At 44.4% G+C, this 19063-nt stretch overlaps 1 protein-coding gene across 1 annotated transcript in view; it reads right to left on the reverse strand.

The window, feature by feature from the left end:
* The window catches only part of KIF5C (kinesin family member 5C), a 171130-nt gene that overhangs the window by 51313 nt on the left and 100754 nt on the right, over positions 1–19063 (reverse strand). Inside the window, exons 12-14 of the mRNA XM_003359416.4 lie at positions 8706–8881; positions 3102–3170; positions 1076–1282 (exon numbers count right to left, since the gene is read on the reverse strand). Of these exons, the coding sequence (XP_003359464.1) occupies positions 1076–1282; positions 3102–3170; positions 8706–8881 (452 nt within the window). The remainder of the gene's footprint in view (positions 1–1075; positions 1283–3101; positions 3171–8705; positions 8882–19063) is intronic.

Raw genomic sequence — 19063 nt, forward strand, 5'->3', positions numbered from 1 at the left:
TGCCAGCTGCTTATTTCATTTCATTTTTAAAATCCACAGAAGTAACAATTCCCATCTTGGGAAACATTAAAAACTCTTCCTTCATGCAGCTGAATGTATGGAGTAAGGAACACTTTCTGTCAGTTCTACGGTCAGAGGATCAGAGTTTCCTGCACCATCTGCTCCTTCTCCTGGCCCAGGAGGACTGGCTCTTTTCCACAAAGCAGGCTGGGCACAATCCCATGATACCAGGCTATCAGGCCCAGGTGCCAAGGGCAGCCGGTTATAGCCACTCAGCCTCCCACTACCCACTTTCCAAAAAAGACAAAATAGACACATCCCCCCACCTGCCACCTCACCAAATGCTCACTGGCCCTCTGCCACTAGCTCACTGTGCAGAGCTTGAAGCATCTTTCACTGGGAGGGTCTGAAAATTAGATGTGCAGACGGAAGCACTGGCTGAAAACAGGGCAACAAACAAACCAGGACAGCTTGGTCCCAGGCGAGGACAAGGAGCTTCGGGGAAGGGATGGACTTTATTCAAGAGAGTGTAAATGAGAAGTGTGAATTTCATACCTTTCTACAGGTCACCCACTACCCTGATAATACAACATCTTGAGGTTTACTTGCCGCTGTTGTAGCACATGCAAAGGTTCGTGCTAAGTGCTTTATGTAAACTGTCACTAATTCTCATGCCCTGAAAGGAATATGCTATTACCGCAATTTTTACAGGTAAGAAAAATGAACACTTACGTTTAAAGGTCTTGACTAAGGCTTACTAGGTATAAGGTTGAATTTTTAACTAGGATTTTTCTGGCTCTGAAGTCTGAACCCTCTTGACTATCCTACAAGGCATTCCTGCTGGTTATAAATCCCCTAGATAGAAGGCAGTTCTGACAGGCAGTTCCCAGTTGAGCGGACAGTCACTTACACAAAGTATTTAAATTATTAGAGGATTTCAAAGAATGCATCTATGCCTAATGCTGAAAAACCACGCAGCCTACTGCCCTCCTATGTAGTATCTGTCAGCAAACATCACTGTAAGTATAGGAATGGCTGTGGAGGATATCCCGCCCCTACACACAAATGCACCAACCGTTTTCTGGGCCAGCTCATCTGTCAGCTGCTCATTGGCCCTGGTCTTGTCCTCCACTTCCTGTGACTTCTGGTCATAATTGACAGCCAGCTCCTCCAGAGCCTGGAGAACTTCCTTCACCTCGTCTTTGGCTGCCTCGTTTTCAATCTGGAGACGTGTCAGCTCCTCCTGAATCTTCTCATAGTCTCTTCTTGTGGAAGCTAGAAGCTGGGGAAATCAGATGGCATGGAACTGGTGAATCTAATGGTCAAATGTAAATGACCTGTGCTCTATCCAAAATAATTAAAAAAAAAAAGTTTGTAAAAGAAAACAAGTTGAAAAGGCTCAAGAAAACTAGAAACCCTACTGTATATCCAGATGCTAAATGAAAAAGTAGCATGTTGTTTCAAAAATCTCTTTCCCCCCTCACTCTCTCTCTTTCCCTTTCCTCCCTCCCATCCCTCCTTCCTTCCTTCTTTCCTTCCTCCCTTCTTTCTTCTTTCTCTCCTTCCTTCCTCCCAGTTTAAGGCTGCGTAGGATTAACTCAAAGGATTGATTACACGTTAAAAAAAATCACCACACTTTACAGCTGGCTGGCTATTCCACATGCTGAACAAAGGCTGGGGAGGAGTCATTTCCAAGGACTATAATAATACTTAGCTGGCTTTTTACTATTATCGTTATTTTGCATTGTAACTAGGTCGGTTTCAGAGTCAAGCTAAACAGTATAAAAGGGTGGTCACTAATTTTTCTTAATATTCATCATGCATTATAGAAAAATATACTCCAAACATTAAGACTAGTAAGAAGTGAGTAACTGAGCTTCTGGATGCTTTCACTATTTTTGTGCTTATTATATTTTCTGATTTTCCTGTAATGAACAGATTTTGCCTTATAGTATAGAAAAAGAAAAATATTACAAGTTTTAAAGGTTATTATGGGCAGCTGCACCAAGTTGGAGATGCAAAGCAATAGAATGGGAGGAAGAGGGCAGGAAATACTAAATAAATGGGAGACTCAGCTATAATTAAGAGGGAAATCAATTAAATACAGTTCCTGCCAAGGGAAGTGCTTGGGCAAAGGGCATAATCATTGCCCTGGAGAAATGAAGGACAGCAAAAAGGAAGAGAAGAAAATGGTTAGAGTGAGAGTTATGTCTACAGAAGGGCTGGGACAGGGGCCATGAACCCAAGCCACTTGCTGTAGTTTCGTCTTACGATCCAACCCACGGCATTATAGCAATAAAGCAGAAAGCATCCTAAAGCACAAAAGAGAATACATACTCTCTCAGCAAGAGAATGACATTCTCTTGCTGATATGCTCAGCAAGAGAATGACAATTACACATCATCTATGTTTGATAGATTGGCTATCTGTTCTTTGCTTAAGTTCCTGTTTGTAAAATACTTAGCAAAACAGAAAGCAGCAAAGGCATTTACTGGAAAATTGAATGCATCCAGGGAGAGGCTGAAAACAAATCTGCCTCCTTGTTACTGTATCACCTATATACTCACGTAGCACTTGGACCCCTATCTTCTTTGCTTTCCCTTCCTCTAACACCTACTTTTGTTTTAGGTGTGGGTGTTTTGGTTTTTTTGGGGTTTTTTTGTTTTGTTTTGTTTTTGTTTTTGTTTTTTCTTTGAAGACAACATGAGAACACAGTGTATCTCAAAGACCTGGACTGTCTGATTTGCAAGGCTGAAGAAGGCTGAAGTGGCCTGAACCTCGGGTGCTGCACCCTGGGTATGAGGAAGCAGGACCACCTTCCCCAGCCACCAAGCTCCTCTGTCTCTGCTCTTCACAGACTCAGTATAGCCACCAGCTGCTCACTCACAAAATCCCAGAGCTCTATGAAGTCAGACGTTTATCTTCTAAACTCAAGTAAAATCAGCTTTCAGCAGGTAGTGAAAGGAAATCCACCAAGAAATTTCCACATGATTCAGCGGTTTTTAAAAATACTTTGCAAATTAAATTTCTGGAACAAACATCAACAACAAAAAGCCATCAAAGAACGTTGTAAAAAAATTTTTTTTTATTACATTATTTACCTCATCTTGATCCAACATCTGTTGCTTTAGCTTTTCAGCCAGTTGGCTCTGCTGGTTAATTTCATCATCCTGAAACAAAACATCATGTTTAATTTTTTTTGTTGTTGTTAGTTATGTCATTTTTGATGTACTGATTTCTCGATGAGAGTGGGGTACCAGGAGGCCCACTGTTGACCTGCTAATCAGATGAAGGAAATGGCGTGGAGCTTCCCTATAGAAGATAGATCGGTTTGTTGGTTTGTTCTTTTGTTTGTTTTTAGGGCTTCATCCACGGCATGTGGAGGTTCCCAGACTAGGTGTCGAATCAGAGCTGTAGCTGCCAGCCTACACCACAATGCTAGATCCAAGCCACGTCTGTGACCTACACCACAGCTCATGGCAATGCTGGATCCTTAACCCACTGAGCGAGGCCAGGAATCGAACCTGTGTCCTTATGGATGTTAGATTCGTTTTCCACTAAGCCGCTACGTAAACTCCAAAAGACTGGTTTAAATACCACTTCGTCCACCTTTCTCAGCTGATGAAATGTCTGGATATTCTGGCACATACAATACCCCACACATTCAATTCAAGTCCTGCTCCTCCAGAAATCAGCAATGTAGGGCCTGGGAATCCAGTGGGACTTTGAAGCTATCCCTTCCAATTCAAAGGTGTTCCAGTGAATTCCTAGTTCAAAAAATAAGGGAGTGCATTTCTAACCACCTGCACTATAGTAGCTGCACGTCTGAAATCTTTTCCAACACATCAGTGACCAGGAACGCAGGCACATGTAGGAGAGACCGGTGTATCCACTTCGAACTTCTTACTTAGCAAGTTTAGAACACATTTACTACAGAATTAATCTTTGGCACTAGCTGACCTCCTTTTAATGAAAAGTTAATTTTCTTACCAGTCTGAAAAAACCCTCAAGGAAGCTGGGGTGCAGAAACGTGAACTCTTCCTTTCTGGCCTGTCACTGCAGTGGGAAAGGCTCTCCCCCCAGGCAAATTCACTCTCCTCACTCTCAACTTCGACCACTAGGTGTTGCTGCCGCAAAAGCCAAAGCAGCTGCTGCCTCTCCCCATCCCTGCGAGCATCTTCCCCTCTCCTTCCCTAGAGGAGGTCCACCCAGCGCAGGCAAAGCAGCAGCACTGATGGGGTATGGGACTTAATCTTTGTTACGGAGACTTTCCTGAGTTCACAGTGGTGAAGCACAGCCTGGCTTCTCATGTGCCTTCTCATGTCCCTTAGGAACTGGCAAGAGTCCTCTGTGATGATGCTCCTCAGGTCTAAACCCCAGGCAGAGGCAGATCCACTTCAGTATTACCTGGTCCCTGTTCCTGCCAAGAGCTGCCCAGGTGCTTCCAGAAACCTGCAGTGTGCTTTCTACCTTTTCCGGGGAGAGGTAAGACTGAGGACCTGGGTTGTCGAACCACAGTTTTCCCCGGGATAGTCTCAGGTGCCTGTCTGGGCATCCACTTAAATCAAATTAACTCAACGTCACAACCTGATGCTTTCCACAGAGCGAGAAAATGCGAACACCAATATTATGGGATCTGTATCTCCTTTTCCTTTGTGTAGAACATCTTTTGAATGTCTCTTCTCAGGAAAATGCTCTTTTTACTGAACTTTTTTACACTAACTCACCTATTTCATATGTGAGAGAATTCAAAAAGCCAGAATATTTTCTGAAAAGTGCTAGGAAATCCATTATCCACGCACTAGATCTTAATAGCTGGCACCAGAGTAAACATCTGTAAAGCATGTTCAAAGAGATGCACTTGATACAGACACAGACTGCATAGCAAATTTTAGTCTGAAGTTTTAAAAATTTTTCTACAATTTAAAAATGTCATTTTTTAAATTAATTTTTTTTTTTTTTTTTTTTTTTTTTGCTTTTTTAGATAGGGCTACACCCACAGCATGTGGAGGTTCCCAGGCTAGGGGTCAAATCAGAGCTACAGCTGCTGGCCTATGCCACAGCCACAGCAACGCAGGATCTGAGCCATGTCTGCGACCTACACCACAGCTCATGGCAATGCCGGATCCCCGACCCACTGAGCTCGAACCCACATCCTCATGGATACCAGTCAGATTCGTTTTTGCTGTGTCACAGTGGGAACTCCCAAATTTTAAATTTTTTAATGGTTCTAAAACATACTCACAGCTTTCCTCCTCAATTCAGATTTCTAGCAAGAGAATTAAGGAAATTACAGCAGAGTGAGCCCTCCCCAAAAATGGTATTTCCACAACTAGGAGACTATTTTGTTGGGCATATCTTCTCTTCTACTTTATAAACTTAGAATGTCAGTACGAACAATTTTGTGTTTATGTTCCTTGGCACATAAATATTAAACAACTGAACATAAAAGACTCAAGAAGTTTAACATCAGGAAGCTGCCATCTCTTCCCCTGGGACATATAAGCAACGGCTACAAGTGATATAAATCACGAGAGAAGCAAAACGGTAGTGTGAGCACTTTGTTCTCAACACTGTGTTCATTTCAAATTTTTGAGGTACTGTGAGAAACCAAGGGCCCTTAGCCCATCTGGGGAGGATGAAGAACAAAGATTACATGATGAGGATAGGAAGTGCTTGTGCCAGAGGCATTTCCAGACGTACACTCACCCTTTCTTAAGGCAAATTCTCTGAGGAATTAGCAAAGTCCACTGCAATTTTTTTAATTTTATAAAACTTTCAGAGGAAGATGTGCGGTGCAGTCTGTATCTATAAACTCAAGTGCGTCTCTTAGAATATGTTAATACATGCTCACTCTGATGCCAACTGTTAAGATCTAGTCCATGAGGGAGTTCCCTGGTGGCTCAATGGGTTAAGGACCCAGTGTTGTCACTGCTGTGGCTTGGGTCATTGCTGTGGTGCAGGTTCGATCCCTGGCCCTGGAACTTCCACATGCCACGGTATAACCAAGAAAATGAAACAAAACAAAAAACCTAGTCCATGAATAATGGATTTCTAAGCACTCTTCAGAAAATATTCCAGTGTTTGAATTTCCTTATATAAGAAATAGGTGAGTTGTCAACAGGTCAGTGATCACCTTTAATTATAAAGATGCTCCTGTTGCAGTGGTAATCAGTGAAAGGAGGTTTAACTTCTACTTAATTCCTCTCCAACAGCACAGAAGCATTGGCAAGCTAATGGGAATAAGAGCGTGCCAAGCCCACTCGCTTATCTTGCAACTCTGACTTGAGCCCATCTCTGTACCACCACCCTCTGATTCCACATATAATGTAGTTTCTCCCTAAAGCAAACAGAAAGGGAGAAGATGGAAAAGAAAAAAAGAAACTAATATTTATTGAGCATTTACTATGTCCTAGAAACTTTTAATCCCTGAGGTAAAATTGTGAAGTAAGAGATCTGAGCTCCAGGTTACATCTTCACAAGTGGGTCATCAGTCCAGGTCTCAGCACTTAACCTCACAGCCTCTACAGGGCACGCTTTCCCCTCACACAGCACTGCCTTGGAAGAGCACCTGTCCTTAGACCCCTGGAGGGGCAGCACGTCGGGTCAGAGCAGGCAGCAGGGAGGAGACCACATAATCTTCCTCCCACCACATTCCAAACAGATTCACTAGGGCTGATGAGTTCCTCATTTCAAGGGCTAAGGCCAAAATGAGATGGGCACAGGACTGGAACCAGAAGATGTGAGACCTCATTGCAGGTCTGCCACCTGTGGGCAATGTCAGTCCTCTAACCATCCTGGGTTAGTTTCTCATCTAGACAAAGATACTTTCAGCACTGCCACTAATAATCAGTGGAGGTGCCCTGTCCCAACTCATGTATTCCCAAAAATATCAAAGCACCCACATCATCAGAAGCATGTAATACCTTCTAGGACCTTTAAGAAGAGGACAGATAAGAATGACAGCTGGTAAGATGTAACCAGCATCCATGGGTTGAACTAGTCAAACCACTAGCGCCCTGCCAGTCTGAGGCTTTGGGGCTCAGTCCTCACCCAGACCTCTCAGCATCACCCTGAGATGTAGCACAAATGCCAGCCTCAAAGTGCGTGCTTTCCAGGGTGGTCAAAGCATAGCAGTAAAGGAAAATGACACAACAGAAAAAGTCCTAGGTTGGCCATTAGGAGGCAGACAGAGGCTCTAGAGTCAGCTCTGCTAGCTGCCAACAGAAAACCACCAAGGCCTGACATTTCCTGTATTTCAGAAGCTGGTTTTGAGCTCCTCTAAAGTCTCCCTCAGATCAATAAACATCCTCACACTGTCAACCTAAAAGATCCCCACGCCAGTCACTTCAGGCATCTATTCACAGAGAAGAGAGCAGAATCAGGGTATCACCCCATATCCGGGGTGCTTTGGGGATACCAAAAATGAACCCATCAATTCTAAATGAGAAAAAAAATTGAAGTACGTCTAAACAATAGCATTTTTTGGAGAAATCAAGAAATCACATACACCATTCATTTCCTTATTGATCTCCTTTTTCTCTCACTTTGAGGTTTTGCATAAAATAGCTGGGTAGAAATGGAAGGCTAACGGTGTGTCTAGTACCTAAAGAGTAATTAACCCAACTCTCACAGTGTGAATATCTTATTAAATATGTTACCAGAAGGGTAGAGTGACCCCAGCTTAACACTGTGGTTATAATGCAAACTCCCAGAATCACAAGTGCAATGAGAAAGAGCTTCCTTAAGGCAACCAGTCACATTTCCCTTGTAAAGGTGATACCAGACTCTGAGCTTTACATAGAAGAGAGAGAAGCCAGTAAGATTAATGCTCGATGTTAACATAACAAAGCTGTTTCATCCAAGCTAGAGGTGTCCCCAAGCATTCTGAGCTGAACCATAGCAGAAAAGATTAAATCAGACCAAAAATATCAGCAACTTTGATGAAATGAACTGAAAGGATTTAGATATTCCAAGGGCAATCTGCCAAGATCATGTGAAATATCAATTTAATTTCCTTTGCCTCTGGGATTCCTAAGCCAGCCTTCAATGGGGATGAATGATGCCATGTTCTCCAAAACCTCTTTTCCTTTATTCCAGTTTGTGTGTTGACATGGTTGTTTGAGTCGCCAAAGTTTGCCGTGAAATTGGACATCCCTAATCAGCACGTCCAAACTCCTTCGCTCAGGACTGTGCCCACAGAAACAGCTGCACTTATACAGTGGAAGCTGCCAGAAAACACTCTGCTACCACTGGCTCCACATGCCGGGGCCTTTGAGCTACATGATTAAAGCACACACCTCAGTTTAGGAGCCACTACCTTTGCCCCTATAGCTGGGACCCTGTGGAATTTCTAAGAGGTGACAGACAGACACAGAGGAGAAGGAAAAATTAAACAGACATCACGGACCCTCCACCCCTCCGCCTCCCCAAGTAGTAACAAGGCCCCATTCAATTCCTAGAAGTGAAGACCCTGACCAACACTCCATTCCACCAAACTTCCACGACAGCTTCCATTCCACAGGAATCCAGTTCCCAGAGTCCACCCAATGAAGACCTAGGGTAAATAATAAGGAAGATAGCTATCAACATCAGCCTGTGGTCCTACATCCGTTCCACGGGCTTGAGCTGCTCCTAGCCTAGTAGGCCTGGGACCTGCCAGCTGTTTTGTACCAGCGTGAGGTCAATCATCTTCGGCTACAGACCTTATCATCCAGTTGTCGGTAGAGACTGGAGATCTCCTCATCATACTTCTCCTTCTCCTCTGCAGTGATGCCGGCGACCACAGGCGCAATGTTGTCTATGATGGGGGTGTTATCACAGGGCTCCAGGGTCTTCTGGTCCTTGGCACTGATCTGCTCATCCTCAGGTACAGCTTCTCCTGCAAAGCAGAGCCCAGCGGAGTTAGGATTGAAGAAATTCGGCATGTAGCCAAAAATAGTCACGCCTTTGAAAAAGACACAGAGGACACAATCAGGAGGAGTTGCATGGTTATAGTTTGTGTTCTGACTACTGGACAAGAAAGGTCATAGTTCATTGACCGAAACTCGTCTGAGAAGGCTGTGTAACACTTCCTTGCTTGTGATGCATCGTTTAGTAAACTGGTTCCCTTGACCAAATCCCCAGAATTTTCTGCATACCGTTTTCTTTTGTTGAGGAATATGCTGGGGCTTTACTAGAACCATATTTTCGCTAGTGATTGATTCCAAGGGAAACAGACCTCTGAGGCATGCTAATTATAATTAATTAGGTTACCATTTCATTAATAGAAAGAGCCAAATCAAGGAACAAATTCACCATTGTTAATAGAACACTGGAGAGCCCAAATTCACAGAATCTGAGAATCTCTGACCCTGAAGCAGGAAGTCAGGGTAGCCCTGGGCCCAGAAACTCTGACTGACATCGCACAAACGCAGCCCACTACCTCTCTCTCCCCCAGGAAGTCAGAATTAATTGGCTCGACTGGAGAGTTCAAACAGAATAATTTCCTGTGATATCAAGTAGTCCCAGGAAAAAAGCAGCAGCCCATCTAGAAAACCATGCAGAGACCCTGCATACATACCATTGCTCAGTCTGCAAAGGAGCATTTACTGGGGTCTTCGAAGGAAGTGACCATGCAAACTGAGGTTAAAGGTGAAGTTCTCTAGCTGGCCAAAGGCTATCTCCAACAAGAAAAACACCTTTGCAAGACAGACTGCATAAAAAGGATTCTAGGAAAACCATGTGGCTCAACTGTGTCTCTTAAATATCTTCTTGGAAAGCAACCCAAACCAAACATACTTTTCCATCACAATGTTTACCATCAGCTTCACACTCAGTTTGCTACAATCAGTAAGTGTCTGCCACATTCCAAGCCTCACCCAGTTCTCAGCCTGTAAAATGCATTCTGTGGAAATTCCCCAGGAAAACTGTCCTGCCAGAGGGAACTCCTCAAAAAAAAAGGGGGGGGGGAGTTCCCTTTGTGCCTCAGTAGTTAACAAACCCAACTAGGATGCAGGTTTGAAACCTGGCCTTGCTCAGTGGGTTAAGGATCCAGCATTGCCTTGAGCCATGGTATAGGTGGCAGATGAGGTCCAGATCCCGTGTTGCTGTGGCTGTGGTGTAGGCTGGCAGCTGTAGCTCCGATTCGACCCTTAGCCTGGGAACTTCCATTTGCCACCAGTGCGGCCCTAAAGAAAAAAAAAAGCAAAAACAAATGACAGAAGAACTGAACTGCTAATCCATGGCTTCATGAAGAGTATATATCACATCTCAAGAAACCCACCTGAACACTGACTACACATTTATCTCAATACACACAAAGCACTTTGTGATGGGTTAGCTTTGCTGCTTAAAGATTCCATTATTTCACTTAATAATCACAAAATGGTATGGTAGGCCTCCACATCAAATAAAATTCACCCTCAATGATTTCACCTTAGGATCACAGTTCCATGTGAAGGCAGTAATTTGAAGCAAAACCTGGAATAAATTATTACTTTGCCGAATACAAAACTGAGCCAACCTTTTTTTTTCTCTTGAAGCTCAGCTAGACAGTACTATACCTGAGGCTTTTTCTAAAATTATTAACCTGAAACAAAACCAGAATATCAGAGCAGCCTTTGAACTGAACCTGAACCAAATCAATATTTCATTCAGTTCCAATTCCTGGTTTAAAGCATCCATCAGCAACCTTAGTGTGCAGTCAGGATTTCACCCAATTAAAGGACCTATATTCTCTACAGCCTGCTAATAAATCCCTGGGCTATAAAAGGAGTATCATGTTCTACTTCCTAAAAATTTTTTTTGGCTTTAAAACATATATATATATATATATATATATATATATATAAAATGATGCATATAATTATACACATACATAATGAGGTATATAATTATAAATAAATATATATGTAAATATCTTTTTCTAACTGTAGAGTATATATTAAACTTGAAAGCCCTCTCTCACCTCTGCTTCCCAATTCTGTTCCTCCTCTAGAGAATTTCACCACTAACACTTTTGTAAACATTCTTCCCCTACTTGTATCATGACTGTATGTCTAACTTTTCAGTCCTAGCTTCTGAAATTTGTGAACAGGGCAATCCAGTGCAGTATGAATGGATCTCTCAGCTAAAGAATGATAAAGATGAAATTCTCAACTGTGCTAGACCAGAAACCAGCCAGAACATAGTCCTATGTCCAGAGGTAAGATACAAAAACATTTGGAAGAAATAAAAACATTTCCTGTGTTGTTCAGTTCCAAATGGCCAGAGAGGCAGTGACAATGGTGAGGTTGGGGGGTGGGGGGGAGCTAAGGAGTTGCCCAGTGCATATTTCTATTCATGTGGGTGGGCAGGAGTCAGGAATGCACCCTACAACTGTGCAGTGGTGACCTGCTCTAAGCAAATGTCATGGGCTTGACACCCCACCCCACCCCCACCCAAAGCTGCTCTCTTCTCCCACTGAGAAATGACAGCATCATCGAGTACTGGGGTTGTCCCAGATTAGAGAGGTTCAACAAGCTAGCCAAGGCTGCTCTGTGGCACCTGGAAAGGGACCAACAGATGCTGCATAAACACGCTCGGCATCATGGCGTGATGCTCAGCCACAGTGCACCTTCTACAGCTCTAGCTCATCACAAGCCCCACAAAAAAGCCTTTGCTTTTTTGCAAAGGCGAGGACATAACAGTGCCTTTAACACAGCATTGTTCTAAACATTAATTACAAGAGTGTGTGTAAGAAGCACAGAAGTCTGTCTCTTACCCCCTCCTCTGCCTGGCAATCTGTCAACTCTTTAGGTTTTGCAGAGCAACTATTATTATTTTTTTTACTTATCCTGAGACTAGCTGTTTCTGGGGTCTTCACAATACCTTTGGCGGTGGTTAGGGCTCAGGCCCCAAAGTAAAACACTGTATAGCTATGTAAGCGCCTTTTGGCTTTATTCTTATTATTGTGAAAACAATATCTGAAACCTAGAGCAGACTTTCCGGTTTCCCTTGAGCAATTCTCTGGATCAAAGCATTAGCACATCTCCCATAAAGCTACTTCTAAACAGCGAGCCCTTCCCAGTTTTTATTCTAAAGGTCAGGCAGTCGGGATTATTTTTTGCAGCAGCCGCTCAGGCCGAGAAGAACAAAGCAGCAACACGCAGGAACAAAAGCAGCAGGCGTCTGGGAGAGAGCCCAGCTCCTGCCCGGAGAGGAACCAAGAGCCAGTTTTCTCAAACACTGCCGTCCTTCAAAGGACGGAGAAAATGACTTCCAGAAGCGTCCCTGGTAACTACACTGTCCAGCTCACAAACACGTCTGGGGATTGTAAATTCCCAACACTAGGCAGGACCTGACACTAGGCAATCTGTCTCCATGGCAATCTCACGGTGTTAATGGAGAATATTCCCTGCACTGCAGTGGACCGGGTCTCCCGAGAAGCCCCCGCGAGGTGATTACGGAATAACTGATCATAACACGGAAGACGGCAGCAAATAAACCCTGGAGAAATAATGCCCTAAATTCTGGTGGTGGGAGAACAAGAAAAAGACCACAAACAAAGATTGGCATCTATTTTTATTTGTCTTCTCCTTTGCACAAAAAGCAAATTTCTCTTCATTTACCCCTGCGGTCCACAGGGAAAGACCTTATAATATTATAAAGCATCTGATATTCTAAAATGAAAGCCCCCCCCCCAGAAACATTTCCCTTCTTTAAATAAGTATTCTGGCATTTCCTATTGTCAGATATAATTACCTTTAAGGACTGAAAAGATTTGTGTGTACACAGGAGCATTGGCTTGGAGCATACCTATAAGGTTTGCAGAGCATTTTAATTATAAAATGAAAACCCCTAGAGGGCATAAATAACGTTTCCACAAAAAGTGGAAATCCATCAATTGCAATAAACAAGAATGACAGACTAATCAAAAATTCTTGTTAGGGCTATTAGTTAAAAATTCTAAAACAGGCTTTTTACGTTTTGGGGTTTTTTAAAAAAGAAAAAAAAAGAGCTAGAAAGAAAACCATTAGACTGCCAGTAATTCATTAAAATTTCACACATGAAGTAGCAACAAGCTAGTTATCCTTTTCATAAGTTGAGTCTCTAAAGCCTCTGGGGAACAGAGAAAGGTAATTGCCTTCTCTCTGCAACCCCAGGGCAAAGATTGGCTGGTCACTCACAGCTTCCGCCAGAAACCCGATCAGATCTGGCAAAGGAGGTGCTTTCTTCTAATACCAATTAAACAGGCCCAATGGCAGACCTAATGGTAGGTATTTCTATAGCAAAGAAACTAAAAGGAAATCTTAAGTTGCCAGATGGGTGGAGCTGCTGGATACATGATGTCATGATATAAATGGGAAGTTTTTTTTTAAAAAAATCACTCCTTTATGGGATCATTTTGCATGCAAATAGCATGTTTTACCCTAGTTCCTCAAAATGCTGTGAGAAGCTTAAGACATTTTCTAGACCCTTGTACAGTAATTTTCTAATAAACTGGTCACCTGGACTCTGCATCCTCTTTTTGGTCTCCTGGCCACAGTATTCTCCTAGTAGTCAGTATTTCAATTAAAAATTGAAATATTTCAATAAAATTTCAATATTTCTATTAGTGTTCGGTTGTGCTCTCAAAAGAAGGAAGGGTTTAACAAATTAGATAGATCTCCCATTGAAATGCCAACTTCTACTGTAATCACGAATCCAAGAGGGGGGCCAGCCTCTTCTACACATTTAATGCCCAAAGAGAAAACTGTGTTCCACCTACGGAGGCCATGCAGTTCCTCAGAGCCCAGGATCAGATTTAGCTAGTCAAGCAAACCAAGCCTGCTGGCTGGGTGGGTTTTAAATTTGGAGAACCAATCTGCTCTAGAGATTGCTGATTCTTCCACACCTCCTCAGCCTGGGATGAAATAATTTCTTTGTACAACTTCTACAATGGGGTAAATCTTCATCCACTGTTAGTATTATATTTAATTATGCAAGAGATGCTGCAGATATGCAATATTTCATACCAGGTCATTTCCCTATAGTTCTGACACCTGGATTTTCAGGGCCTCTTTCTCTGACTTAAGTCCTTGTAAAAAGTTATTTTTTTTAAAGGACAAAATTCAAAGAAGTAGAAGAAGGCATGTGTAAAGACTGACCTGGCAGCAACTGGGAGCTCTGGACTCAAGCCCCCTTTAAGTACCATGCTCCAGGGCTTTCAGCCCTCCTTCTCCATCCTTCTGTCAAGACTTTTCTTGAGGGATTGGGGTTGGGGAGGGGGCAGAGGTGAACTGGGAGCTGTAATTCACTCTGAATTCAAATTCTATCCCCATTTATAGGATGGTTCGAGTCCCTTCCATACATATGATCAACCAGTAACAGAGCTTAAAAAAAAAAAAAAGGACCCTATTTCTGACAAGTGCCCACTCCCTCTGTCTGTCCTAAAACAAGTAGGATGAACAAATTTCCATGAGGCTAAAGCTGCCAACAAGAGCCTCCAGATTCAAAGAAACACTGCCCGTTGATTTCAGCCCACAAGATGTCACTAGTAGATTGTGTGGAATTGTGTTGTTTTTTCAGCCACTCAACACCTGTTCTCACAACAGCACTGTCGCGGGAGGAATTAACCCTTCCGGTGCGTGCAGTCTTGGTCAGACAACACATCAGGGGGCCCTGTCCTTCCCCAGACAAACACACACCCCTTGCAATACCCCCATCTTTCCAGGGCTGCTGGGTCTCCAGCATACAAGGCAAGGATAAAAAGACATTCAGAGGGGATTCACTCCAGGTGTGGCCCCTTATAAACCCGATTCCTCGGCTGTTCTTTCCATTCTGTGAATCATTCACAGGCTTTTTTTTTTTTTTTTTTTTTTAGGGCCACTGGTGCCCCATATGGAAGTTCCCAGGCTAAGGATCAAATCGGAACTACAGCTGCTGGCCTATGCCAGAGCCACAACAGGATCTGAGCTGCATTTGCAACCTACACCACAGCTCATGGCAAAGCCTGATCCTTAACCCACTGTGCAAGGCCAGGGATCAAATCAGCATCCTCATGGATACTGGTTGGGTTTGTTACTACTGAGCCACAATGGAAACTCCCCAGGATTTTTTTGTTTAATCAAAGGATAGCTGATTTACAATGTTGTGTTAGTTTCAGGTGTACAGTAAAGTGATTCAGTTATACATATATACTCTTTCAGATTCTTTTCCATTATAGGTTATTTCAAGATAATGAATATTGTTCCCTGTTTTCTCTTTTTGTTTAAGCCGGCAGGACCCACACTGGCTCCGTGGGGAATGAAGCCAGGAGAGTGGTTAGTTCTCCTCATTCCTGCTTTATAAAAACAAAGCATGCCCCCCACCCCACCCCGAAAGCCCCATGCACGTACCTGCATGGTTGTGGCAGGAATGAATTAAGGCTCGGTGCATTATGTGCGTGACGAGTCACAGGCCATATCCTGAGAATCAGTGAGAATCTACTACACCCAGAGGAGAATACGGCCAGGCCTGCATTCTGAAGTAGCCCATTAAGCTACGAGGACAGGTCTGGGGAGTGGGGACCAGCCTACAGGCATGTAATAGGATAGTATTTCACGGCTTTTGAACGACTTTGAGCAGGGAACGCTCTCTCCTGTGGCGAAATATATCAGATGTACCTCCCTTCACTTACTTACAGTATCTGCCTGGACCTGATTAGCCGTCGAGACAGCGTATTATTTTACCTTTCCTCCTCCTCCATATTCCGACCTCATTCTGGATAACAGCAAACAGGAAAAGGCACAAGCATGTCATGCTTTTCTTTGCTACACTCCCCCTCTCCTGCTCTCCCAGAGCTGGAGTGGAGTGGCCAAAGTTTTAAATGATAAACACCATGCAAGGGAGATCTCTTTCCCACAGGAGAGGGCACACAGCTGACAATGCTTCTTTATTGCGATCTGATGGCAACATGGAAATAGCCACATGCAGGAGTCACTGAGGTGAGCTCAGAGCCTGCCTCTCACAAGTTTAGAACCAATGTGAGTGTCAAATTTCAAAAGAAATCTGGAAATATCCTGCCACTTGGCTTTTAGTGGAGGACACTGCCTCTTTTCTTTAATCCACCTTTCAAAATCCCTGCTCTCTAGTTGAGACAGCCCAGCCGTGCTCTCAGGACTGTGAAGAACCAAGATGCTCAGGTCACTGGGAAAGGAATTCCAGCCCCTTTCTTTCACACTCGTCTGCCTAAGCACAAACCACTAGCGCTGCATGCAGGCTGCAGCCAGAACAGAAAGGGAATGAACTTAGGAATCAAGGGCCCTACAGAGCCACCTTAAGCAAGTCTATTCTGCCCCCCAGGGATGCTGGAGGAGTAAACACCCAGCCTAGGAGTTCCCATTCTGGTGTAGCAGAAATGAATCCGACTCGTATCCATGAGTATAGAGGTTCAATCCTTGGCCTCACTTGGTGGGTTAAGGATCCGGTGTTGCCTGGAGCTGTGATGTAGGTTGCAGACACAGCTCGGATGCTGCATGGCTGTGGCTGCGCTTTAGGCTGGCAGTTGCAGCTCTGATTCAGCCCCTAGCCTGGGAACTTATATATGCCATGGGTGCAGTCCAAAAAAGCAAAACAAAACAAAACAAAAAACCCTGCCCAGCCTAGGAACAGGACAGAAAACATGTGAGGGGTGGGTTGGGGGAGGTGGATGTGCAGTTCATCCTTGAAATAGTCCTTCACTCACACCTGGTCAAAGGACCACTCCACAGCGCCTCCACTTGCCTCACTTCCTGCCTGAAATCTGTACACCACTAGAGAAGATTCTCTCTCTACACAGCCACAGACACGCGGGATCCGAGCTGCATCTGGAAAACTTGTGCTTCCAGAAGGAAAAAAAAAAATCTTTAAAACATAAATGTTCGCTTTCAGGAAGGAGAGCTTAGGAGTTCTCCCTTCTAATCACTCAGTGATTATATGGGGATGGTGTGTGTGGGGTTATGGGGGGGTGTCGCTCAGGACTCCCTCCCTCTTCTCCTCCCTATTCTCTCTTCCACAGAACCTATGCCTTTGATTACCTCCTAAGATCCATGACTCTCACGTTTCCCGCTGCAGCTCAGGCAGCTCCTCTGAGCTGCAAGACCCTCAGACCTACCTTCTTATTTGGCATTTTCACCCGGATATACCACGAGCACCTCAAACTCCCCTCCTCATCTCCCAGGTCTCCAGTCCAGTTCTTCTAGTGTTTCCTGTTCAGTGAACTGCTCTGCTCTCCATTCAACTTGGCAAATTGACACTCGCTCTCCCTACAGCCAGCTCCTCACCAAGCCCTGATTTCACCTCCTAAATATCTCTCTGGTCCCTCGTTCTTGCTGCCTTTCCACTGCTTTATCTGTCAATTCGACAACTGTCATCTCATCCTCGGAGGGTCCCAGCCTTTCTCCACACCCTCTAGTCCATTCTCCAATACAAACAAGACCTTCAAAAATGCAAGTCTTGGAGTTCCCATCATGGCGCAGTGGTTAACGAATCCGACTAGGAACCATGAGGTTGCGGGTTCGGTCCCTGCCCTTGCTCAGTGGGTTGACGATCCGTTGTTGCCGTGAGCTGTGGTGTAGGTTGCAGATGCGGCTCGGATCCTGCGTTGCTGTGGCTCTGGCGTAGGCCGGTGGCTACAGCTCCGATTCAACCCCTAGCCTGGGAACCTCCATATGCCGTGGGAGCGGCCCAAGAAAAATGGCAAAAAGATTAAAAAAAAAAAAAATTAAAAAATGCAAGTCTTAGTATATGATCTGCAGCTTAATATCCCTGAATGGCTTCTCACTGCTTCCAAGATAGTGATCAAAATCCTGAACGAGGACTACATAGCCCTGCATGGGCCAGCCTACCCGTCTTGCCCACCTCAGGCGGTGCTCCCCCACCCCAGCTCTCCACACTGGCCTTCGAACTCCTGCCCGTCAGGGCCTTTATAAACATGCCCTCCCATTCCACCCCCACTTCCACCCTCATCACCTATTTTACTCAGCTAACTGCTCTGTTTCTCTCAGATTTTACTCCCTACGTCTCTTATTGGGAGAAACCCTCACAGACTTCTGAGTCAAGCTCAGGGCTCTCTCAGAGCCTTATACTTTCCCATCTTGGTATGCGGCACAGACAAGCATCACATGTTTCCTGGTCATGGCTGGAGCCCACCTTCCCCATCAGCCTACAAGCTCTGTGAGGGCAGAGACCATGTCTGACAGCTCACCCCTTGATCTCCAACACTGCCTTAAACACACCTTTACTTAACATACATTTATGAAAGTCATGCCAGAAACCATAGATTAGTTTTCCCCAATTATGTAAGTTAAGGGCTTAGGTAGGACCTCACCCTACAGGGCATGGAAAACAGTACATTTCTGAGATCTACAAGGTGGATGAAGTGGGACAAAGAATTAAGATGATGTCAAGCAGACAATCCGAGGTCAGGGGAGAGTGCCCCAAAGAGATGTGAGGCATGAGCATGGAGGCGAACAGAGCAGTGGGTACACCCCGGAGAACAGTTGACAGAGCTGGAGAACTGGAGGATGGAAGCTTGGCAAGGGATAGGAAAGAAAAGAGAAAAAACAAGGCGAGTTGCCCACACTGCAGTGTTTCTGGGGCCAGTCCCCCCTCCCTTTACCAAAAGGTTTTACAGAATGTTCCAGTTGCCCAGGAGAGAAGTGACCCAAGAGGATCCCATAAATAGAACAAAATTTCACACGGCCACTTCCTGCCTGGCCCAGCACCCCTCTCTACTCTCCTACTCCAGCCAAATGGCAAGGAATCATCCACCAGCCACAGGTGCTGAATTATTCAATTATTCTAGAAGCTCTCAAAACATGTGTGCAGCTAGAAGATGTCCCCAAGAGAATCACATTATTTAGGCTACCAGGCCAATTCTTGAACCCTTCTTGAATCCCCTTTGCCATGTAATTGTTTTTCAATTGAATAGTAGTTCATTGATACCCCACCCTTGCTGGCAAACACAGTGGCAAACATAATTACAAGATGGTCTGCTGCTGAGTCTGCAACCGCGAGCAGGTGGTTTACCTCCCATCCTGCACAGCAGCCCCCAGGCTCCCACACTTACCCCAGACGGAGATCTGACACAGCACCTGAAATA

This window comes from Sus scrofa, chromosome 15, assembly GCF_000003025.6.
Source record: "Sus scrofa isolate TJ Tabasco breed Duroc chromosome 15, Sscrofa11.1, whole genome shotgun sequence".
NCBI classification, from domain to species: Eukaryota; Metazoa; Chordata; class Mammalia; order Artiodactyla; family Suidae; genus Sus; species Sus scrofa.